Source organism: Saccostrea cucullata, unplaced genomic scaffold, assembly GCF_032062105.1.
Source record: "Saccostrea cucullata isolate Sc308-1 unplaced genomic scaffold, CSIRO_AGI_Scuc_v1 ctg3254, whole genome shotgun sequence".
In the NCBI taxonomy this organism is placed as follows: domain Eukaryota; kingdom Metazoa; phylum Mollusca; class Bivalvia; order Ostreida; family Ostreidae; genus Saccostrea; species Saccostrea cuccullata.
In genome coordinates, this window is record NW_026935572.1 from 1343 (window position 1) to 27652 (window position 26310).

At 32.7% G+C, this 26310-nt stretch overlaps 1 protein-coding gene and 1 pseudogene across 1 annotated transcript; one reads left to right on the top strand and one right to left on the bottom strand.

Moving 5' to 3' along the window:
* The first annotated feature begins 487 nt into the window (after positions 1-487).
* LOC134243282 (uncharacterized) lies at positions 488-3021 on the top strand (annotated as a pseudogene).
* A 149-nt stretch (positions 3022-3170) lies between these two features.
* LOC134243283 (uncharacterized) lies at positions 3171-6319 on the bottom strand. Its single transcript, XM_062725514.1, has 3 exons — positions 5785-6319; positions 3312-3482; positions 3171-3175 (listed from the first exon to the last, which is right to left on the bottom strand). The coding sequence occupies exons 1-3, from the start codon at positions 6317-6319 to the stop codon at positions 3171-3173; spliced, it is 711 nt and encodes a 236-aa protein (XP_062581498.1).
* Positions 6320-26310: the final 19991 nt, after the last annotated feature.

The window sequence follows — 26310 nt, forward strand, 5'->3', positions numbered from 1 at the left end:
TTTTTAAAGTATTAATGATATATCATGTAACATAGATTACTAATTAAAAGGCACATAGATTATTTTTTATTCCTATATTCCAAATAATATACCTAAAATCATGAAATTGAAATGATGTAATCATTATTTGTTATTATCCAGCCATTAGCTACTTTCTCAAATTGTCAAAGCAGAATATATCAGAAAAGTACCCCCCCCCCCTCTTTCTACTAATGTAAATTGGCAATCAAGGTAATAATAAAAAAAAATGTTAGTAAAAATTCATGCAAAATAATTGTTACTTTCAAAAATACTTCTCTTTAAAATCTTATCTGTCCATACATGCTGAAAAAGACATCAGATAATAATATCAATTTCTCTTTAAAAATATATATATATATATTACCTTATAATATATTATATTAATGAATATGTAAAACGGAATCCAATCAATATAAGGACAAAAGGAAAAAAATTAAAATCAAATTTTGACAAATTTTGCAGGTTGATGAACAATATACAAGAGTCCATAACGTCAACAAGTACATTGAGAGCCAGAGATATTGCATCTCGTTATGAATTGGTGCACAGGGAGAATATAGATCTTCGGATTTTAGGACGCTTGATCAAAAATTATTCCCTGCATCAAAAGTCAGTTATCCATTAAATAAGACTACCAAAACACAGGAAACTGCATATTCCAATATTTCATTCAAAGCAGCAACAGTTACAAAAACCTTCTCACTGGAAAATATTGCTCAATTCCTGCCAAAGTCATGCTTTATTTCATCTCACCTGAGTGATGGTGTAACTATTGGAGTTCCAACATCATATGTCTCAAATGGAAATGTGATTATAAAGAAAATAAGCATCCGAGATTCCACATGGAGACTTGCAATACGAGGAAAAGATGTTAAGCTAGATACATTAAAAATCAGCAATCATTTTGAATGTACAGAGAATTGTCTAGCACATGTATTAGATACTGTTGAAAGAATTCAAATGTGTATTGGCATTCCTATTTCTGATCTTACTCACCTCAGTTGTGATATTAACAAAAATTCATTTCTGAAGGAATGCATCTCAGAATCAGGAGATGAAAATTCATCCCAGATGGTTATGCGCTATGAACATTGCGACCAAATTCTTGGATGGGGATCCACTGGAAGTTCTTGCAGGACATGTCAGAAAAAAAATAAGGAGAAATACAATAATTGAAGATATAATAGACGCAGAAAAATCCATAATTTTACATGACGAAGATCAGAAAGACATGTCTGTAATTCTAGAGAAAATCTTTCCAGGTGCCTCCTCTGAAATGAAAATCCTCTTGGAAAGCCAAAGAAAGGCTCTCAACTGCAAAAACAGGAAAGGTATTAAGTGGGACGGACATATCTTGAGTTTATGTTTAATATTGTGGGTTAGAAGTCCTAAGAATTATGAGGAAATAAGGGACAGCAACATTCTCATCCTGCCATCTGGACGTCAGCTGCGAAAAAACAAGAATAGGGTGCCCCAAGAGCCTGGTATAACTGCATTGGATGTATGCTGCAGCAAAAGAAAGCAGGCTTGAGGAACATGGTTATGCGGGAGGATTAGTTCATGATGAAGCCAAGATTCAGGAAGGAGTTGCATTGGACATGAAGGGTGGTTATCCCAAACTCATCGGTTGGATGGACACTGGAGAAGAGAACAGACATGCTCAAATTCTAAAGGACAAGGAAGTGAAGACCACATTAGCCTCCCATGTTCTTCAAGTAGTCTTTGTGGGGTATACTGGTTTTCGTTTCCCAGTGTGTCATCTTGCTACTTCTGGTGTAAAAGCATCAGAACTACATACCATTTTGTGGTCAGTAGTTAAGAAATTGTATGATTGGGGATTTCAGGTTGACTTTATCATGCAGGACGGTGGTGAAGAGAATCGACAATTTATAAAAATCAAATTTTGATGAGGATCCAATGAACAAATGTTACTTAAGCAAAAACATTGTTGACCCCACCAAAGTTGTTGCACATGTACAAGATTATTCTCACAATATGAAAAAATTAAGAAATAACATTTTAACCAGTGGACATAACAAGAACTTTCACAAGAGACTTTTAAAGAAAAATGACTTTTTTATCATTTGGGATCATTGGAAATGTGCTGTGCTGTGGGACAGAGATGTAAATACTAGACCCATATGTCACAAAATCACCAATGAACACCTTAATCCTAACAGCTCTGAGAAAATGAGAAATCATTTAGCAGAAGACATGTTAAACGAGGATTTCCTATACCTAATGGAAGCATATCAGGCAAGCTTGAGTGATGGTGAATATCTCAATTCCTCCATACAGATGCTAAAACAAACAAGCAAAATTATTTCTGTGTTTCGGGATAATCGACCTCTTACCTCTATGGAAGATCTTCGGTTAGACATTTTGAAATCAGTCTTCAGCTGGTTTCAGGAATGGAAATCAGAAGTTTGACAACTTAAAAATGGTGGAATTCAGACATCTAGGACACTTATATCTCAGAAATGTTTAGAAGACATTGAAAGCATGTTACTAACCTTTAAAGAAATCTGCAGAATTCAACTCCATCAATTTCCTGAAGGCTACATTGTCCCATCCAGAATCAATTCTGACATCGTTGAAAATATCTTCTGCCAACAACGTGGTTTGTACAATGGTAGCTCTACAAACCCTACATACAGTACTTACTGTTCTACTGTCAACTCTATTATTCTCGGTCAGTCATTAGAATCAAGAGGTCGAAAATCCAATATTGGACTTGCTGCTGCATCCCCATTCACTATGTGTACCAAGGACACACTGAGTTGTTCCTCATCTAAAAAGTCTAAGATTTTACAAACCATGCGGTAAATTTACCGTAAAATGCTGGAAACTTAATTGTGAAAATAAAAATAAATTAATTCAAACATTTATTCATTGAGAGTTCTGAAATTAAATTTTATATATTTTCATGAATCTGTTTCACATTTTGCATGACACCGTTTTCATTTTGGATCTGCACTAGGCAGATACATGGAAGCTGAATGGAGACAATAGAACACCCCCCCCCCCCCCAGTCAGACATTTAAGTATGTTTCTAATAACTAATTCAGAAATGTAAACAATGAACACATGCTATATGTAACAATGCTCATGCAGAAACAAAGCAAAGAACAGATCTGTACATCAGTAGTTTATCCTACCAATTACATGTGTTGATCATGTTTACCTTTTGCCACATTAAAAATTGTTTAAATGACAGATATGCTCTTTTTTAATATGGATCGGTAAAACAAGGATCATGTATATGAAAGCACACTGTAAATTGTATATACCTGTTAGTTCAAGAAGGTTATCAGAATTGCATATGTCCACATCATAGTTCTGTGAAAATAGTCTCACTAGAACACCAGTTACAAGAGGTCTTTCTAAAGTCTTCAGGAACTCAATGGTGGACTCTGAAGCCAATCCACGACTTAGCTCATGAATAGCAGTAATTAATTTTTCTGAAATAAGATACCGGTACAAGTCAGTTACATTTAAAGTTTTTATATGTGGTTTAAAAATTCAAACAATTTAGAGGTAGACTGCTATGATGATCTTGTTAAAAAAAAGAAACCTTTTAAAGCTGTATATATTGACAAAAATGTGTTACATGCATTTAAACAATTTGTGCTTTAAGGAAGCTTTCAACACTGCACACTAAAGAGTTCTACTTGGTTTTATGCAGTTAGCCTGATCTGTCCTTAGAAACAAGTAACAGCTTTTTAAAAAGCTTGCCTGACTAAATCAATATCTGCATGAAGAATGATAAACCTTTTGTGCAATATTTTTGTTTTGAGAACCTTGTGTAAATGAAATCTTGATTTTGTTTAACTTTTAGAAGAATCATCTCTACACTGCATACTAAAGAGTTGGTATTCTTATAGTATTCTGTGGTTTTCTGCAAGGGGAGTGATCTGCCCTTGAATTTAAATTGATTTCGAAATTATTATAAAATCTATTACAAAATCATGCACCTTCAACATTCTAAAAGATGGATATAATTAAATAGTACACATTTTGCTGGAGTGTATTTTCCCCAACAGGCACGTAGCATCGTTTTTGAAAGTGGGGGGGCCAACCTAAAAAAAAAATTTTTACTTACCTAAAAAAAGTTGACAAGCAAAAAAAAAACGAAAATTAACAAGTCGAAAATCCTATTTTGGGGGGGGGGGGGGGGGGGGGTAGTGGCCAACTTTTTTCAATGCCAACTTCCTTTCACTTCCATTTTTTCCTATATTTCCTTACTATGTATATACTGTTGTAAAAAGTGGGTGGGCCAAGCATCTTTTCAATGGACATTTTCTATAGTAAAGGTAATGTTGGGGAAAAAGTGGGGGGGGGGCATGCCCCCCCCCTGTTGCTACGTGCCTGCCCACTGAAGTAAACCGTAGTAATGTGTTTATTTTTTTTTTTCTTAAAAGAAGGGGGGGTTAGTCCTACTATCATATATTGAGAATGAAATAACTAAAAGAAAATTCACTACTTAGACCTGTGTGGAAAGAAAAATTCAAGATTTTGCACTTCTTTCTTATTTATTGTGCGCATCTGAACAGAGAGATATATAATAGATCATGCATCTGGAGACCATGACTTTGTTGAAATGCGTTGTTTATCATTATTGGACTAATCCATTTATGGAATAAACCAACCGCGGGATCGAGAAACAAATTAGAAAACTCATTTCTTTAGTGTTGCATGTTCGTACATGTATACTGATATTTTATACGATATGTTGTTTAAAAGAATGAGATAAAACATTTATTTGTAGATAGAATTTCTGAAGCATTAGGATATACTTTAATTCCATAAAAGTTAGAACACCCATTCATACAATAGAACAATCCAAGGAAAAGGCGCGAAGAAAGCAGTGACATTTGGCGCGAAAAGAGCGATTCACCCCTTTCGTATAATATAAATGGACTAATCCAGTAGTATAGAAATGCAGAAAAAGGATACACGGACATGTTGAAACGGTGAATCACATGGAAAAATTTGTTCAGTGCAAAAGAGTAAAGGAAGTAAACACTGCAGTATTTTGAATCAGTAATATTCTTTTTTCTGAAAACTGTTTGTTTTAAAATGCAGGTAAAGAATTCCAATAAAAATCAGCTTGCATAAAATCTAGCTCTCAAAGTATGATCTATTAGTTTCGGATTATGAAAATATCAATCCTTATACAGCCTGACGCCGTGGCGTCAGGCAATAAGATGGAGAAATGGTTATTTACACTTAATTACACTATTTGTAATAAATTAAATTATTCTTAAGATTATATTAAACCAAAAATAAGTAATTGAATTTATTATTCCCATTATTTAATCTGTGAACATCGAGTTAGTTTATTATCTTTAAACATTTTTCCTGCCAATATAAGACAAGTATCTGATATTGAAAATGAATTTACTCTCGGTATGAACATCTTTATATGATATATCTCTCTACAAGTTTAAATAACACTTTTTATTGGTGTTTATAGCTTCCTTAAGGCCACGCAAAGTTAATTACTTGGTTTTCAGGCCTTTTTTCAAGAAATATGATGAGGGAGGGAGGCATTTTTTTTCTTTTTTATTGCCCCCAAAACATGATGAGGCAGCTTTTTACATTGTACAAAACCTCAAAAAATGATGAGGGAGGTGATTTGGTGTTTATATTTTATTGATTTAGCAATAAAAAGGGTCATGAGGCACCCTTGGAAGAGATGAGGGAGGGCCTGAGAACCAAGAAATTAATTTCTTTATTTTGCCTATAACTAAATGTATATACCTTCTGATTGCCGATACACCTTTTTCAAGACTATGTGATGAGGAATAAGATCTCTGAATTTTGTATTTGATATAACCAAATCTCCCGGATCTCCATATCTTTGGTTAGCAACTGGCTTCAGCTGAAAAAAATCTCCAGCCAAAACCATCTGTATGCCTCCAAAAGGATTGCTCACCCCTCGTACATGTCTGCAAACATATTCTATTTGCTCTAGCAACTTCCAAGATAGCATGGATATTTCGTCTATAATCACACAATCTATAGACAGAATTCGAGTTTTCACATCATGATAGTTTACATCTGTCAATATTTTATTGGTCAATTCCTCATTGGAATATCGACCATCCCTTAGGGCAAAAAATTTGTGCACTGTCACGCCCTGTATCAGGGATGCTGCCATCCCTGTCGTGCCAGTTACACCTACTCTTTTCCCACTACTTTTCATTGTTTGGGCTATTTTTTTGACTACATAGCTTTTGCCAGTGCCCGCTGGCCCAAGAATAAGAACGTTGTGACCCTCTGTTGCTATCTCCATTTTTCCCGTACTTTTTAATTCGAGAGTTACTTTGAGTACGAGTTATCTACAGAAAGCGACCAATCAGAGCGCAGCTTTTAAATTACTCCGGAAGAACATATGGAAAGAACTGTCGCCAGATCCAAATGTCGAAAAAAGAGGTTAGTTATATGACTAACGGTGCGCGTTAATTAGAATTTGACTGAAGAATATCAAAATTGAATCTATACTCCACTCACTCCTACTTGGTTGGCAGGGCAAGTTGCCCAGAAACTAGACAAAAAGTCCGATAAAAATTTGTGGTAGCGAATTTCCTATTTTTAGATTCCTCCCTTGTGTATTTTTATAGTAGGGGTAACTTTATTTAAAGAAGATAAATATTTCGTGACAAGCCCCTGTGGTTAGATTACCATTAACGTCTTTTTAAGTAAAATATCCAAGTATTAAACAGATGTGTTAGACTCTTTGGTATCTTTTATCTCAAGCTCACCAGGATATATCGTATCGACATAGGAATGGAAATAACCATTGTTGATTTAATACGTCGATATATTAGTGCATGTATCTAAATGTCGAGTTGAAGGCCACAGCAAATGTGTTCTTTTCACGCATAAGATTTTGCACAAATTCTGCTTCATATGAATTCAAAAATAGGCTTGCTTATAACGGGGTGCAATAGGTACCCATGGGAATTCCAATAGATCGTTGGAAACCTGTCTTCAAAGATATAGATATTGTCAATCAGAAACTCAAGCATCTTTTTGATGTCGTCTTCAGAGTACCTGCATGTGCAATCAGAATGTGATTTAACAATTGAAAATAATTTTCAATTGACCATGTAAGTTAATTTATGAGTTCCATTTTTATTAAAAAATCAGCTGTCAATGATATCAAAAAACATGGACTTTAATTTATCGTGGGGAATGGTTGTGTGTAAAGTTTTTAAGCTGTTAATTTTGAAGAAAATTCAGAGTAGAAATGTGCGAAAGCAAAGATATTTTCTTGTTATGTCAGCCCGCGCTCAATGTTGTGTACGGAGTTCAACAAATTGAATAAACTCCTGAAATGTACACACTTTTGATAAACAGGGCACGAGCTTTATTGTTGTTAACGTTTACGTTTCACCGGGTGTGTTCAATTGTTAAACTCTGCGCACAGCACTGAGCAGCTCGGACCGACAAAAGTGATGTGTTGGTTTTATTTTAGCACATTTCTACTTTGAATTTTCTGGATTATAGTTTTAATATTTTTCATTAGTACTAAATAAAATTACTATTTTTAAGTATGGAGGATAAAGTTAAATCTGAAGGTGTAAGGACGTGTCAATCAAACGCGTCTAGAAATTTGAAGTTTAAAAAAATATATTTTTATTAAATTTTAGTTTAAAATGCTATGGAAACATTTATGTTATTAAGTTATGGAATTATACAAAAAATTAATTTTAGAAAATATTAACATCATCTGGGTCTATGCAACTAGTAATTTTAAAGTAAACATTCAATTACCAAATATGAAAAATTTCACGGTAAACTAGTTTTGTGTTCATTCCACTCAATCCTATTCGCTGATATATTGTTACCTCTATGATCAGGTGCATGAAACAAAAATTTATTTTAAGTAAATGTTTTTAAAGCTCTTTTAAATATCTACCTCTGTTATTAATTTTCTGAAGTTTTTTTTTCTCGACATTTATTGCAAAATGTCTTTAAAGGTAAAAGTCTGCTTTGTTTGCAAAACCAGCAAATCTCTGTTACAATAATAAGGGGGAAAGTATCAAACAATTACATTTCGATTCATTTTGATTTATTTTAAAGAAGATTTATATGTGCAAATGAGTGCATGTTTTTAGACTATATTGACGCCTTAGGCATTTTATTTCAGACAATGAATTTGCATGTCTCCAGGCTAAGCTTTTCTTCAGAAGAAACATTGGTTACTACTTAGCACAAATATTTGTACCGAGTGTTTTAATTGTCATTCTTTCCTGGATCTCATTTTGGATTCACGTGGATGCAATTCCCGCAAGAATATCATTAGGAGTTTTGTGTGTGCTCACCATGACAACTCAAAGTTCTGGCATCAGGAATTCCCTTCCACGAGTGTCATACATAAAGGCGATAGATGTGTGGATGTCGACGGGACTTGTTTTCGTGTTTGCTGCGTTACTAGAATATGCTTACATTAACGTACAGACACGAAGACATGTCAAATCAACGTCTATGAAGGTAGGCAAGAGTATGCAGTCGATTACAACAATACAGCATGAAATGTGAAATTAATTTTTGTCATCTTTAAAAGAATGGTTGCTTGTCCTCTGCCGATTTAGGGTAAAATTTTTAGTAGTGATTTTTTTCATAAAAATTTCAAAATATTGGTTGAATAGATAAGAGGAATAAAAAGGGGAAAAAAGTCTTGTCCTGGAACGTAAAAAGAGTTTTGACTCGGGCTATTTTTAGTCAGTCGGTCCGGAGAGGACAACCAAACAATTTATTTTCAAAGATGACCTGAATCTATTTTGATAATAATTGTAGAGAAAAGAAATATTTTGCACAAATATAGAATTATTTTGATATTTTCAAGATGTCACTGCGTCATTTTAGGGCACGATTCGCCAATCCAAGGGGCCAGTCCTCACCCAAAACGGAAATCCTGACAGGCGAGCAGAGATAGATTTCTTACAAAGGGCAAGACAAGTGGACAAGATTTCTCGAGTTGCATTCCCAACTAGCTTTATTTTATTCAATATTGTGTTTTGGACATATTACCTTATACATCGATATGTTGTCAACAAGTGATTTTTGTTTTACGTTACAAACGAGAAACACTTTCATTATTACCTTACAGAGCTTTCAAAACAAAAAAATGTCATGTAGAATTTGTTACAGTTCAAATTACAGAATGTGTTTCAAATTAATTTCTTATTTTTATAGGATAATCAAGGCATTTTTTTTTTTATTTCTTACTTTAACACAATACACTCTATTGAGATGATAAATACACGTTATGTAAGTTTTTTAAAAGGAAATTCATAGACATTTAGTATAAGTGTAACATGAAAAAAGCATTCCTAATACTTTTTATCTAAAATAGCAGGTGTTATTTCACGAAAATATATGTAATCTTTCAAATTATATTTCAAAGGCATTGTGCTTTTCTTAAAACAGTACTTTCAATATTGGTTAAGATTGTTGAAAAATGAGGTCAAAATATGTTTTAACAAATCAAATTACAGAGGATTTTCTTAAGTGATACCACTTTAGAAACTAACAGCATAAGGAAAACATGTGAAAATGTATTATAATAGTATTCAACAGTGTACATTTTTATCATTCGATTGTTCTTTATCATCAAAGTTGTTTCTCCTTTCTTGAAATATTTTTAGTTTTGGTTTTTATGAAAATCATATGCATAACTGCATATTTTTTTTTAATACTGCACCTTGTTTCAAGACATTTATATGTAGCATTAGTAAATGAATCATGAAATGATTTCCATCCTTATTGAGCAACACTTTTAAAAGATAATTTAATTAATTTTTCTTGAAAAATATCCTCTCTAAGAATTAAACAGCGCAAAGTACTATTTATGTTGAATACAAGTAGATATTTTAATCAAGACTGGAATATTTTCACTTTAAACTTCCTATTAAAGATTCTCACAACGCTCTTTCAAATACTTCTATATGTTTTCCTTGAGTTCATCACTAGATAATTCATCAATAGATGACCAGCTTTTGCATCTTACTCATAACTATAAACTTTTCCCAGATGTATTTTTTTTATATCGAGAAACTTATTTTTTCATGATAGATAAATTTAATGTAAAATTCTCTTTCTATGCATTCGATCATTAAAAGGTTTTCTTGCACACGCACTGTTATAGCTTTTTTACACGCATGGATCAATATAATTTTGTGTTTTTACTCATAAGTCAAAATTCATTAGTAACATATAATTTATTATTCATTACTTCTTTTTTTCTAATGAAGATTGTTGGGCTGGAATCTATATGTATGTGATGTGGTCTTTTAAAAAGATGTTTGATTGTTAAATATTAAATCATTGAAAATACCGTAATAAAATGTTTCAAAGCTAAAGGAATTCTTATTCGTGTCAAGGAATAAATTTTTCATGACATTTTTCTTGAGAATAAATGCATTTTTCCCATTTCTTAAAATAAAGATGAGCATTCTGGTGAAAAAGAAGCATTTTTTCACAATTATATATACGACATGTATAATTAAGTTATGAGAATCTTCTCTTTTGATCCGTTATCCATGAAATATACTTATTAGGAAAAATTTATATCCCATAAAAAAGTAACAATACATAAACAAAAAAAAATTGCGAAATACCGGTACAACATACTTTAAATGTGTTTGTGAGTTTATCAGTAAATAGAGGTGAGAGGTCTAGTTGTTCTGTACCTCTTTTACGATATTACAATTAGGTTTAATTATATACAGAGAGAGAAAAAAAGAAATAAAAGAGGAAGTTTTACATAAATAACAATAATTATTAATAAATAATTATATTTTATCATTTTGAATTGTGTCTAAATAATTCATATTTTCAAAACTCTTAGTTATTCAAAACCTGCAGTTCTTTAAAATCGAAAAAAGAATAATTACAATCTTTGAGGTTTTTTCTTCAGCTAAGTTTTTGATGAATAAGTATTTCTGAGGAGAATTTAAAAAGAAATGTAATATATTTTCTGAAGGTGGAAAGAGTATCAATCATGCGTATTCCAATTCAGAAATTATTCAATATATTCATGTGATTTTCGATTTCATTCGAAAAATTGACAAATACGCATGCATAAAAGAAAAAAAACCTTTCTCTTCAGTTAAAACAATTTAAAACCAAAGATATGAAAGGTAAGGATTTAGAGCTGTTTAATTTTTTTGTATGTTCCAATACACTGTAGTTTTGGCTTTACAAGGAGCAAATATAAGCTAGCCATCTACGCATGTGCCTTCTTCTTGTAAAAGGTGAGCAATCAAAGAAATCCAAGAAATAAGATGAATCAATAAAAGACGGAAAAAGAGGCAGACATCATGAAACTTAAAGAGGTAACATCAAGTGGTTTGGAAGAGGGAGCTTCATTTGTCGACCGATCACATCCGCCGTGAGTCATAGTACAGATCAGGTGGATTGAATACCTTGAACACAAATTAAGTGCATGTATAAAAGCAATTGTCTAAAAACATATGAAACATCTTTGACAAAATAGGATTCAATGATAGTTCTTCAAACAATGCCATTAAGACGACGGTAAAATTTGCAAAATGCTCATTTTACATGAGCTTATCAAAATTATTGTAAAATCAACTTATTTAATTGACAGGATCTTGCCTCGGTCTAAAAATTGATTGTTTTCAGGGCATAATCTTGAGCTTTGATTCGGATGTTGGAGATACACACCATGTGATATTGGAATGCTGCTACGAAAATAATGGAAGTTAAATGTAACAATAGTTCCAAGTTCGCCCTTGTTGTCTATAATTACAGTGTAGAAATTCTTAATATGAAACTGATGTAGACTATAAGTGTGATGCCCTTTACATGTATTTCGAGTTCATTGTGATATACTGAGTCGACAGATGAATGGAAGTCACTATTGTTAATTGATATAACCATAAAACCATTAGTGTTAGACGAAGTCTTAAAACTTGACCATACAGATATTCCTTGGGAAAAATAAAATGAATCGTAAAGTTTGTGGAAAGTGTAATAATACATTTCAGTAATTTGCGATCAATAATTTCTGCAAACCTATAAATTATACCTTGTGGTATAAAAATAAGATGCGTTTATGAAATAAAACGTCATTTACTTTTGTTTTGCATTATTTTTTATTTCATGAGAAAAATCTTTATATCATTTTTTTAGAAAGAATATAAATATATCAAACTAGACTTAGTGTTCAAAAAGATATTTACATCAAATGATATTCATTGTTAACTATACACATTGTCCCTACAAGTATAAATACAGTATATTATTGTGATTAATATGAAGATGTTATAATCATGATAACGACAATAATCAACATTAAATTCAGGTGCAACATACGCATATTCAGAAAAAGAACAAAAAGATTAAGGAAGATTTAAACACTGCACACTTAGGAGCTTTATTTGTAAAGTAGTTTTATGCCACTAGAGTGATCTACCCTTATATGTAAGATAGAAAATTGATTATTTACAGTTAATTACACAATTCATGTTGGATTAAGATTTTCTTAACATTATATTAGATCAAGAATAGGTAATTGAATTCAGTATGTTGAACATGAACTAACTAGTCCCAATATACAAACTTTGATAAGATGTATTTTTCTCAAATTCCATAAAACACTTTTTGTTAGTGTTTAGAGCTTCATTACTACAGCCGTTAGCAAAAAAAAATTCAGTTCTCTTTGTGAAAGCTTTGTAGTAATGAAATGTTAGACAAGTCAATTATTCGAAGAAAACAAGGTATTCCTCCAACTAGATAATAGTCCTTAGGACAAGGATCTAGAATTCCACGTGCAAGTGTTCAGCCAATCACAATGCTCGTTGTTGTCTTACGCATGGTTAGATGTGTTATTCCAAAGTGAAAAAATGGGGGAAAGAATGACAATTATCATACATGCTAATTAACAATCAACGAAATGTACAGATCTTGAGGCAGGTACATATGTAATGGTGTAAAAAATAGATGATAGATATCTGGGCTTATCTCTGAAATTCTAAACTAGAATTCCGTCTCCCTTTAGCAATAAATGATAAACATGATAAGATGACTTTAATGTCATAAACAAAGAAAACGGAAAAAAAGTAATGTTGAGAGCATAACATATTTACTTTTTAATGATAAGTCTTAAAAGTTAAACTTTTTAATTACATGATTTTAATGATGCAAATTAAATTTAAATTATAAATTGTACAAAAAAATGTTATGTTTTTGTCCTTATGCAAATAGAAGCCCGTTTCCAATTGTTGTTAATGTTTCGTATTGCCTAAGCAACCAATACAATGGTTTCATAAATAATTTTTTAATTTATATATCATTATATTAATATCTGAAGGTAAAATTCTCTCGTTAGTAACGATGTTACTAGGAAGAAAGCAAAGTAAGGTGATATTAAGAGTTATACTGTAAACCATCTGATGATAAACCGACGGTCACATTTGCCAGTGTGCTGGAAATTAAACCAACTGTCTCTGATCAGACCTGAGTTAAACAGCTTTTAACAACTTTTAACATGAAAGAGTATTCAAATATAATTTCACACATAATTCTAGTATTCTTATGCGCCTGGATCGAAAGATCCGAGGCGTATATTGTTTTTGTCCTGTCTGTCTGTCTGTCTGTCTGTCTGTCTAGCTGTCTAGCTGTCTGTCTAGCTGTTTGTCTGTTTGTCTGAAAACTTTAACCTTCGCCATAACTTTTGAACCATGAATGATAGAGACTTCATATTTGGTATGCCTTCTACACTAATAAAGCTCTTTCAAATGACACCAAGGTCAATGACCATGTGACCTTGACTGTGACCTATATGCTAAAAATAGAGGTTTTATTGCAAACTTTAACCTTTGCCATAACTTTTGAACCATAAAAGATAGAGACTTAATATTTAGCATGCATACTCCACTAATAAAGCCCTTTCACATGACACCAAGGTCAATGACCTTGTGACCTTGACTGTGTCTTATAGGCTAAAAATAGCTTTTTTGAACCTTCCCCATAACTTTTGAACCATGAAAGATAGAGACTTCATATTTGGTATGCATACTTCACTAATTAAAATCTTCCAAATGACATCAAGATCAATGACCTTGTGACCTTCACTGTGACCTTTATGCTAAAAATATGTTTTTATTAATTTGTTGCAGCCGGGCGCATAGTGTTTCAAAAACACATCTTGTTCATTTATATTTTACTAACGATATTATAAGCAGTTTAAGATCTTTTACTTAACACGAATGCCCCTGAATTTTGGCAAGCTGTAATGTTTCTGGACTCACAATGTATGTGAATCAACTGGAGTAAAAAGAAAAGTTTAATATTCCCTGAGTAATAATTATCAATCGGTTAATAAACTGATTTGATTGTTTTTTTAGGTCTACCACTAATTCAAGCAAGAGAAGAAATACAACGTCCCCGTAACATGGTTAATGATCGACATAAATTTCTTAAAGTCGGTTGTAACATCAGTAAAAGAGTTGTGCTAATCATCAGGATCATGGATGATGTCAATTCTTATCCTTATACCAATACTCACCAATTAATACACAAATAGTACAAAAACAATACTGTAAGCATGTAAACACCACAAGCTTAGATGAAGGGATGCCAATAACAACAAATGGTTATCATTTATATGCATCTATTAATTAAACAAGGAAATACATATAGACACAGGGTCTCAGATCTGAGTTAAGAAGATAATTGATAAGGATTTTAGCCCTAGGATGTAAAAAAAAAAAAATAACAGATTAATTTAAATTTTCTAATCACGGTAACACCTCAATCTAAATTTTAAAAGAATCTTTATAAAATGCTATAAAAAAAACTGAACAAACTTGAAAGTTCTGTAACATCAAGGTATTTTTCAGTGGTATTCCTGAATTAAAAATTAATCAAAGATGTTCTTACGTTCCTTATCAGTTGGGGAAGGTAAACATATGCAGATGAAAATACTAAATTTAAATTTGAAATAAACTACTTAACTAGAGGAAACTGATGAAAGAGAAGCTTAATTTATTTTTCCATTGTACATGTATATATGTGTATTGTAGTTTAGTAGTTAAGCAGTGTTCTATATATGATATCATATCCAAAGATAACAAAGAATTGTCAAACTGTTTCATTCTAAATCACTAGAAATATTATCAATCACTAGGTTTTTATTAATAAAACAGGTGTCTATAATGTTTAAAAGCCAGGTCATTAACTAACTAATAGATATTTGACCCACTGTTGTGTAGACCACTGTGGACAATACCTGCCAACTCGAATAAAACATTAAACTTAAATACGTAGCTTTTGTTTATTATATACATATTGATAATGCATATTTGAGTTCATCTCACAATATGCGCCGTTATCAAAGCTCTATCCTATTATTCTATGTCATCATTCACCTCCTTTTTGTGGAAAAAACTAACAAATGTGATAAGCCGGAATTTATTTATCCATCCATACAGCGTCGGTACTTAGTCACTAGATTTACGGGTTATCTCCCCTTTTCTATATAGGTGGGTGATGAAAGTATCCGATTTATGTTTTTGTATTGTGAAATACCCTCCCACCTCAACCCTTGAGCTAGGTGTTAAGTATATACCCCTTCTCCTTTTGTTTATTTAAATTACGTTTTCATTGTTTTACATGGTTTGGCTAAACCAAATTTATTAGAGTAATGCAAATGTTATTGAGAATCTTTTTCTGCTGTGGGTTTTTGTTTTTGTCTTTTCAGATATTAGAGATTTCGTTGAAGGAGACTAACGATGCTGATCTGAATTGCCTGCTATTTCCGTATTCTGGGACCTTTGGAATGATCTCTGGCCGAATACCATGCATGACAAGGGTCAACTTGGCGAATTATCCATTCGAGGAGTTCGGGGAAAGACAGTAAACTATACTTCACAGTGGTCGTATTGGCGAAATTCACCTTCAATTTAACCATTGAACTGTTGATTTTGTTGACTTTTTGTGGTTGATGTTGATATATGTGATGGTTGATGTTGATATATGTGATGTTGACTTTGAAAATTATATCTTATACAATTTAAAGCTAAAGCAAAATAATATAATTATAAAAGATAATTTGTGTTGAAATGTGTCCGTAGCACGAATGAGGTCAACCCAGCGTGCTACTTTTCCCGTCAGGGAGGGCACAACTTATGTTGATGTTGGGGGTATGCCATTTTGCCGGCTGCCCCACTGTTGTGTAGACCACTGTGGACAATACCTGCCAACTCGAATAAAACATTAAACTTAAATACGTAGCTTTTGTTTATTATATACATAGGTCTTTGATAACTAATAGATATTTGATAAACAAATTAATTTGAAAAAAAGTTTTTATGTTGACTTTGGGTAAAGTATTGTCGGCTCAAATTTTCTTCGAACATTTTTGAGAAAATACTCACTTTATTTACCATAGTTATTTGTAGCAAAGTACATAACTATGGTAAACACAACTTCGCTTGACAAGGGGAGCGGTGAACTATAATAGTTAATTTTACATGTAATATACAACAGTTATTGTCAGAGTTGGAAAATTAAAGTTTTCAAAGTTAACACTATACTGTCAGAATTATTACTATACTGCCATAATGATCCTTATACATTAGTTTTGTAGATAAATATATTTTTAACAATAATTTCGTATTTGATGACCACTGGCAAAATCTTTTGCAAATGAACAAAGTTTGTCTTTTGTTTCTGTTTGTCATTTTTTGGGGGGTAAGCTACATTATAAAAATGTCAATGGGTACAGCAAACACGATATCGATCTATAGAAATATGATCTTCTTAAATACAACATATTTTAGAAATGACTAGTTAATCAAGTATTTATATTGTGATCCCTTAAGGGTCAGTGCGATTTTTAGTTATACATAAACCTGTTACATGTTACCTATAACTAATACTAGTAACAGAAAACAATGATTGGTCAAATTTTTAAACTTGGTACAGTTTTGAAGTAAATCAAAGTGGCAATACGTTACATGTATCAATATAGTCAACAATATTTTTCTAACTTGTATACTGTCAATGTTATCAGCATTGCTTACTGCTTGCACATCTATAGGTATTATAGGAAAGTAATGAACCTTTGTGATATTTTTCGTAAAATATTTGAATTTAGCCTTGGAAAGCCAATTATTTCTGTTAAATTTTTTTTCAGATGAACCTGGATTTTAATGAATCCAATTCCTTGTAAGAAAACTGCATCAGGTAGGTTAGTAGGTCCTGTCTCTTGAAAATTAAAGTTAAGTTAATGAAAATCCAAATGAATATCAAAAAGTTTAAATATATAAAGGCTTTGTCACTTGTCACAATTAGAAATTCAGTCGCCATTTTATATATTTAAATCTTAGAATTAAATGGAGATATCGAACAGTATTCGAGCTCAAAGGTTCATTCAAACTATAAATCAGGAGCAGAACGAACATGTACGTCTTAAATATCATATCAGAGATATAATAAGATGCCAGGAAGGAATGGACATTCCCTAGCTACTGACCGTTCACACCAACCTTGTGCTGCTTTTGATGATAAGGAAATAGCGGGCAAATTAGTAGACGATTCAGTGTGTAAATAATGTTCAAACAATTAGAATGAAAATCATAAATAAACATTTGATTATATATGGTAGGTTCGTTGTTTAAGCAATAGAACATGCAAAAATGTCTTTAAAAGAAACTGTTGATATTCTTGCTGTGGCCTGCAACTAGACATTTAGATACTGATATTGATTAAGGATTGTCAATAAACAATGGTTATTTTCATCCTTATATAAATGTCGATTCGACATAGGAAACTTGAGATAAGATACGGCAGTGTTTGACACATCTGTTTCATAATTGTATATTTGGATATTTTACTTAAAAAAGACATATATCGATATCTAACAACTAATCTTTATGATAAACGTGTTGTCTTTAACTTTTCAGTCGTCAACTTCTGTTATTTATGCAATATACCTTCATCACCTGCATACAGTGTTTTATAGCTCAGTTGATTCAATACGCAAGAGCAGGTTCTACGTATGTTCAATTTCTAAAATGATTAAAAGCACCGGCAAAACGTTGATGAAACAGGGTTATCATGCAGCAGTCTCGTTTTAAATAATCATTCCGTAAGTTCTATGGTCGATAAAATGTCGTTGTCAGCAAATACTATTGTTGGGTTACATGCTGACTGATGTTTTTCATATTGTTGGGCCATTACTTACACTGATTTGTCGACGGATTTTTTCGTTATTTCCCGATCATAACAAGGAGCACATGGTGGGTGTGACTGGTCGGCAGGGGATGCTTACTCTTTTATGGCAACTGATCCAACCTCTGGTGTTTTGGAGATTCGTGTTTTCTCTGCACCTATTTTGTATAGTTTAATGGATTTTTAGCTTGAATACTGTTCGTTATTATCTTCAGTTATTTACAACATATTTTTTTTAATATATCACGTGTTTTACTCTGAACTTACAATATCCTCACTTCCATTTTTCTGTCAATGCCGATAAACAACAGACAGTTTAGAAATTTAGAGCTAAATATTCTTAAAATACTCCTCCACCCAACCCTATATTTCATCAACGTGTTTGTCAATATCTCAATTTGTTTTAGAAATTGTTCGAACATGGAACATGCTCTTATTAAATCAATTAAGATGAAACCCTGTTTGGAAGTGCATATTGCTACACAAGTAAATGGATTTGATGATTTTAAAAAGTACCCAAATATGCAGCAGATGCAGTCAGAATCTGTAGTACTTTATACAATATACAATATGTATCCAGCAGGAAAAAAACAGATTAAAAAAGAGGAATTAAGATCAAGATCAATTAAGAGATTATTGTTTTAACCGAGTAGAGTTTGTAATCGAAAAGTTTTGACAGTTTTGCATAGCAGCCACATATGCCTTACAGTGCAAGATTGAGCTTTCCTGTGCTTATGGTATTTTTCCAAAGTTATCAGTATGTATTTCTTTGTAAGTATTTCAACTTAAGTAATTGACAGGATTGATGAAAAAGTGATATTTAAAAAAATGATTAGCAAAGTTGATCAATCCGACCTAAGTGGTGTTCAACTGCTTTTACATCAGTACTGATTTTGGCAGTTATTATGTAATCAGTCTAAAATTAAAGAATAAGCATTATATATCAATAAATGAGTTAGGAAGTCTCTTGTTTCTTTATAGATCCTTGTCGAGACAAAGGATTTGCCAACAAACTGGTTGCCTTGATATTGACTGGCGATATTTATTGAGTGGCAACTACTTAAAAGTAAAAGGTATTATTGTCAAATGTCTCATGTCTATGATATCTGACTGCTTGATATTGGATACTGTTCGTTATTATCTCTTTATATTTCATTGATCAATGAAAACAATTATTCGGGGAGGGGATTATTATGAAACCCATTTAAGTTTAGGAATTATGCAAATATTCTGCAAAGGGAAACCGGTTAAATTTAATGCAGTTAGGTAGTTCCATGAAATAAAGCATTATCAACTGTATACTTGTACATGAATAACATAGATGAGCATGTCAAGTTCAGTAGAACTGATTTCTGACCTTGCTATTTGCAAGTTCCTATTCCCTTGTCTATTGAAATAATAATACTCAACCAACGTTAAAAATGCTACAACAAAAGGTATTAGTATTGCATTATATATTAAGAGATAGCATTTACTTTCATAAATTCAATTCGTAGTGTCCTTTACAAAAATTTGAATTTTTTTAATTAAAATTGTCATATACAAATTTTAATTAAAAAAATTTGTATATGACAGTAGGGACAGAGTGCTATCTCGTATTGAATAATGAAAATTTCATTTCAGATCATTTTATTGCTGGCCATGGAATTTACAGAAAACCGATTTCCTTCGCCAGAAGTATTTTTTGTAATAATAAATTACGGATATATGACTCAAGAATAATATTTTTGAAAACCCTTTTAAGAATATTGATATATAATAAAATTAAATTTAGAGCTGTTTTCATTAACAGTTCAGTAAATATAATAGAGGTATTGAATAAGCTTAACAGAGGGCCGGAAAACTATTGAAATTTAAAAAAAAAAAGAAGAGAACAACAGAACCGATTTTGTTTTTAAGTACCAGTCCACATAAAAATCAGACAAAGGGTGATATATGAGGGTTCTCAGAATTTGATGATTCTTCACTCATAGATTTATTTTGAAGTATGAACAATGTATGTAAAATGAAAAATGTTTTGAATCATGGTAACCATGGAAACCCGGCCAAAGAAATTTCCTTAGCAACCAGCGGATTTTTCAGTGTTGAAGGACAAAAAATCACCTATATTTGAGGCTTAAAATAACACGTAAATACCATGAGAATTATTCTTACTTATGGGTGTAATAAAGATACACATTTATTGTGTTCTAATAATGTAATAAAAAATATTTAGGTCTTAAGTCAGTTCTGTGGTAGACATTGGAAGGTACACATGTTTTACAAGTTTTGCTGATTCAGCATTTTTCGTGATTTTGGCAATATTCAAGGCCAAATTTTAAAAATGGCCAGATTAATACAGTTGTTGCATGTATCTCACATTAAAGCACAGGTATCTCTCTTTTAGAATTTGAAGTCAAATCCGTGGGCTCTTTTGAAAATCGAATCTGTTGCCTAGCAACAAAAATGGGCTTTTTGATGCATAAAATGAGAAACAATGTAAAAAGTTCACGGAAAAATCAAATGAACGGTTATTTATGATAAACGAGATACACATTTTAAAATAGTATAATTAAATTCGGTCTCCCTAGCACATTATTGAATATTGCATAATTCTTTATCTCCATAGCAACGGCAGGTTCTCCATAGCAACAAGGCAAAGAAAGGTAATTTTGGCGTGTATTCGTGTAAACTTATTAAGGCTTATTCAAAATAAGTCAGAAAAATCCGGTTGAGCAAAATTGACAATATAATGTTGGTTTTATTATTGTTATTTTTTTGGTACTTAATCAACCCATATGGCAAGGATTCCGTGTACATGACAACCAAAGTTCCTATGTCTCCTGTAAAACAGATTTGACTTTGGGATTGTATTGTTTGTCATGGAATTGGATATTCAAGTAATATGCTGATAATTGCATGTTGATAGTTCGGAAAGACTTTAAAATGTTGTATCAAGTTATTGAATATTGTTCAATGACTTATTTCCATAGCAACAACACCACTCCCCTAGCAACGACACAAAGAAAGTTTGACGCGTATTCATGTTACCTGTAAATCTTTATCTAAATCACGTCATGAAGAAAAAAAATGATGTTGATATGTTTGTTTAATTTCGAAAGTATTTTTAAACTCATTTAATCCATAACAACTATTTCTAGCACATAGCAAACAATGTTACATTTTTAGTGTGGGATATTCTGTAGTCGTTATTCATAATATTGAAAGATTAGGCACTCGTCACAGATTTCTCGGAAAGTATTACAATGTATGAATTAATTCCTCATGAAAATAAATAGATAAATAAAATGAATAACGTCACTATGGAAACATTTCCAATGATATTTCCAATTGAATAGGAAGATCAGGTTTTAATTATTCTGTTGATACTTATAGATTGGAGAGTTTTTTTTCAAACGAAAAGAACCGTTCGCGGTAGCTCAAAGGTAGCACCTACTGCGTCCCACAGTGGGATTCGAACCCGCGACGTAATGATCAGCTCCTTACTTCGTGAATCTAGTGAAGACGCTCTAACCACTGCTCCATGAGGGCGACGCGGCACATTAACATAAATCAAAATAAGAAAAGTCGCATCGCAGTCAGTTACGGTTATTTACGTAAAATTGAAGTTTACACCATTTGAAAGAAATATTGCAAGATGTCCAAAGCTAGAACAAATGCAAATGAATTTAAAACATGGCTAGTCACACAAGTAGAAACTTTATTTTTGTATGTTGTTTGGTGAGATTTGCATTAATGTAGTGCAAACACATTTCAAAAATTATGCAAACGATAGTCAGAGGGTCATCTTAAAGTATCCGGTTAGTTCATATTTTAAAATGGAAATATGCAACAAAAACAAAACAATTGACATCGAACTCATCCATGTAACACGGGGCCCATGGGCCACATCGCTCACCTGAGCACTGTGGCTAGGGAAAATCAATTTAGTAAATGCCTAAGTATTCCCATCCTAAAAGAGGGGGGGGGATGATTTGAACAAACTTGAATCTATGCATACTTGAATCTACACTAACAAACTACTTTGACACGCGTTGCTATGGGCCTGTTCTCTGGGTAATAGCGTTTGAAGCTCCAGAGCTACAGATTCCTTGTGAACTGAATAAGTGTCAGCTTCCCAACAACAAGTTAAAGATACAAGCTTATAAATATCTTATCTTTTGAAAAATGGAAATTATCTCAAATGAACACAATATATGCTAGATAAACATTTTGTGTGCTTGCTCATTTCATATTCATGTTTTCTTTCACTGCATTTAATTTCCAGTATTTTGCATAGGATTTCCGACATGCTTAAAATTTCAATTCCGACAATTTTATTTCTACAATTCAATTTCAAGTTTCCGACATTTTTTGTATTTCTTGGATATCTGCAGGATCCCTTTCTGTCAATTTTTTTGCTTGCCAAACAGCTGGAAATAAAATTTTAAATAAATTTATTTCATGTTCAAAATATAAAAACATTTATAATTCAATACATTCTTATACAAGTAGCAATAACACTTATATTAATATCTTTCCCTGTGCTACATGTACAGGCGTAATTGTGATGTCTTCGTATTAAAAACATTCTACTGTCTGTTGAGAATTCCTTCAATGGTGATTGTTTTTTCCTATAGCCGTGTAAGAAGCTTAAAATTTCAATTCCGACAATTTTATTTCATTTGCTATTTTTTTCTATAGAATACTATAGGGCCGTGAAAACTATTCGATACTTACTACAATATACATGTGCCCCCTCAATAATAATAATATCTGACGATCTTCTATTTTTTGGTTTGTTTGCCAAGGAATTTTCGGTTGTTGATAGTGCCCAAACTGAAAATATATGGTTGTAACACCCACCCCACCCCCACCCCCGAAATTGTTTACTAAGGGTCTGCATTTACCAGAAGTGGTTTCTGTATGCCTTTTAATTTCCATCCTTGCATATCTGAGTTCAAACTTAAAACTGCACTTTAAAAGGGAGATGTGCCTCTGAGAATTTCAGGTCACCTGAGTCTTTCAGGTGACCTATTGCTATCTCTGTTCGTTCGTCGTCGTACGTAATTCGGCGGTGGTAAACATTTGAACATTTTTAGCTTCTTCTCTGGAACCACTGAACCAATTTCAACCAAATTTCAAATAACCCATCTATGGGTAAAAGAGGAAAACAAAATTGTGAATTTCAGGGTCCCTGGGGCCTGAGGGGTGGGACCAAAACCACTAAAATTCATGCAGTCTTTGAAAATCTTTACTTCTAGATATCAAGCAGTGAAACTGTAGAAATGATTGTAATAAGCATTGAGTCCTCTACACTGTACCAAAACAGTAAAATTCTTTGCCTCAGGGTCAGGGGTTCTATATGCTAGGGCTGGGCTAAATAGATTATATAGTGAAAATACATTATTTCTTTGAAAATCTTCTTTTCTGCTCCTGGGTAAAATTAATTAAGTACATAGTTACGATGAGAAATAATTCCTGTTCTACAGTAGTGAATTTCATGGCCTTTGGACAGGGGTTCTGGTGTTAAGACGGGGCTTAAATGATTATATAGTTAACATGCATTAATTCTTTGAAAAATACATAGTTATGATGAGGAAGGGTGCCTCATCTAAAATCGTGAACTTCATGGCCCCAGGGTCAGGAGTTCTGGTGTTAGGGTGCAGGGCTCTTTTGATTATATCGTAAACATGCATTTTTAAAATGGAAAATCTTCTTCTCTGTCCCTGGGTATTAAACAACTAACTACATGCGTAGTTACAATGAGGAAGAGTGCCTCTTTGAAAATTGTGAATTTCATGGCCAAAGGATCAGGTTGTGAATTTCATGGCGCAAGGACCAGGATTTCTGGTGTTACTTAGGGTGGGGCTCTAATCATCAAATGGTGAAATTGCAATAAATCTTTGATAATTAATCTTCTTCTTTGCTCCCAGGTATTTAACAAACTGACTACAGACATATAGTTATGATATAGCTATGATCGTTCTTCCAGAACTGTGAATTCCAAGCCCCCCGGAACAGGGGTATCATACAGGGCTGCGGTGGGGGTGGGGTGTCTTTGACTATATACTAAAAATGAATTATTTCTTTGAAGTCCACTCCATGATGTTAATCAAACATTTATGATGAGCAAGAATTGTGAAATGTGTGGACCCGAGGGTCAGGGGTTCTTGTGGGGTGGGGACACTACTGAGTAATGCTGAATATTACTTAGAGTGGTTGAAATGCATTTTGTTTTATTCCCCTACTCTGTCTATGGTTATAAAGTTACCAAACTACACAGGCGTCGGAACCGGGGGGGAGGGGGCTAGGGGGCTTAGCCTTTTCCTAGTATAGACATTGAACATTGCTGCGTAGGTTTAGCCCCCCACTTTCCACAGACATGTTGCAGAATAGGTTTAAAATTAGGAATTCAAAGTGGTGCTGTTTGGAAAAAAAATTGGTACTGAATATCGAACCTAACTCCCCCCCCCCCCCCACCCACCCATGTCATGGCCTCTGGTTTAAAACTTAACCCAAATTCAATTGCAAAACTCATTATTTTGGATTTCAATGATTTATTCATGATTTATTCTGTGATATTTTTCATGAGTTAAATCTTTAATCCTAGCTACTTTCATTGCAGAAAAGTACTGCTTGAAAAATGTCAGAGATGAAAACTTTAAAATATCGAAAATGAAAACAGTTCCGGAAATAAAATGCAGCCATTGAAACCATGCACCGTGAGTGTCTTGAATCTAATCCACAATATCGTACAAGTTACATTAAAACATTATCTATGGAAAACATCCTTAATTTGGTATCATATGATTTTTGCCCGTTCACACATACAAGAAATTTTGCCCCGTTTAAAATTCGCCCAGTCACAGTACTAGTTCTGTTTAAGAATTTATACTGTGTTTTTTGAACTCGCCCATTTTAAATTCACTCACATGTAGTTGTTGCCATGACAACAATTGATGGAACATTTCATATATTTTTTCAGCACTCTCCACAAATACAATCATCAACACATTAATTTAATATTCATTTCCATGACGAACACTGATCCAAAAGTCAAATCTCTTTACAGGAGGAATAGGGTACATTGGTTGCCATGCACTCCATGGGAATCGTTGCCATGTGTTGATTAAAGACAAAAAAAATTAAGATTGACCAACATTTCATTGTCAACTTTGCTCAACCGGATTTTTCTGACTTATTTTGAATAAGCCTTATAAGATTACACGAATACACGCCAAAATTACCTTTCTTTGCCTTGTTGCTATGGAGAACCTGCCGTTGCTATGGAGATAAAGAATTATGCAATATTCAATAATGTGCTAGGGAGACCGAATTTAATTATACTATTTTAAAATGTGTATCTCGTTTATCATAAATAACCGTTCATTTGATTTTTCCGTAAACTTTTTACATTGTTTCTCATTTTATGCATCAAAAAGCCCATTTTTGTTGCTAGGCAACAGATTCGATTTTCAAAAGAGCCCACGGATTTGACTTCAAATTCTAAATAGAGATACCTGTGCTTTTATGTGAGATACATGCAACAACTGTATTAATCTGGCCATTTTTAAAATTTGGCCTTGAATATTGCCAAAATCACGAAAAATGCTGAATCAGCAAAACTTGTAAAACATGTGTACCTTCCAATGTCTACCACAGAACTGACTTAAGACCTAAATATTTTTTATTACATTATTAGAACACAATAAATGTGTATCTTTATTACACCCATAAGTAAGAATAATTCTCATGGTATTTACATGTTATTTTAAGCCTCAAATATAGGTGATATTTTGTCCTTCAACACTGAAAAATCCGCTGGTTGCTAAGGAAATTTCTTTGGCCGGGTTTCCATGGTTACCATGATTCAAAACATTTTTCATTTTACATACATTGTTCATACTTCAAAATAAATCTATGAGTGGAAAATCATCAAATTCTGAAAACCTTCATGTATCACTTTTTTACAGTTTTGTCTGATTTTTATGTGGACTGGTACTTAAAACTTTAAAAATATGAGACATTAAAATAAATGCCTGATAAATCCGTTATCTTTAAATAAGTTTCTCTCCGATTCCTCTATCAAATAAT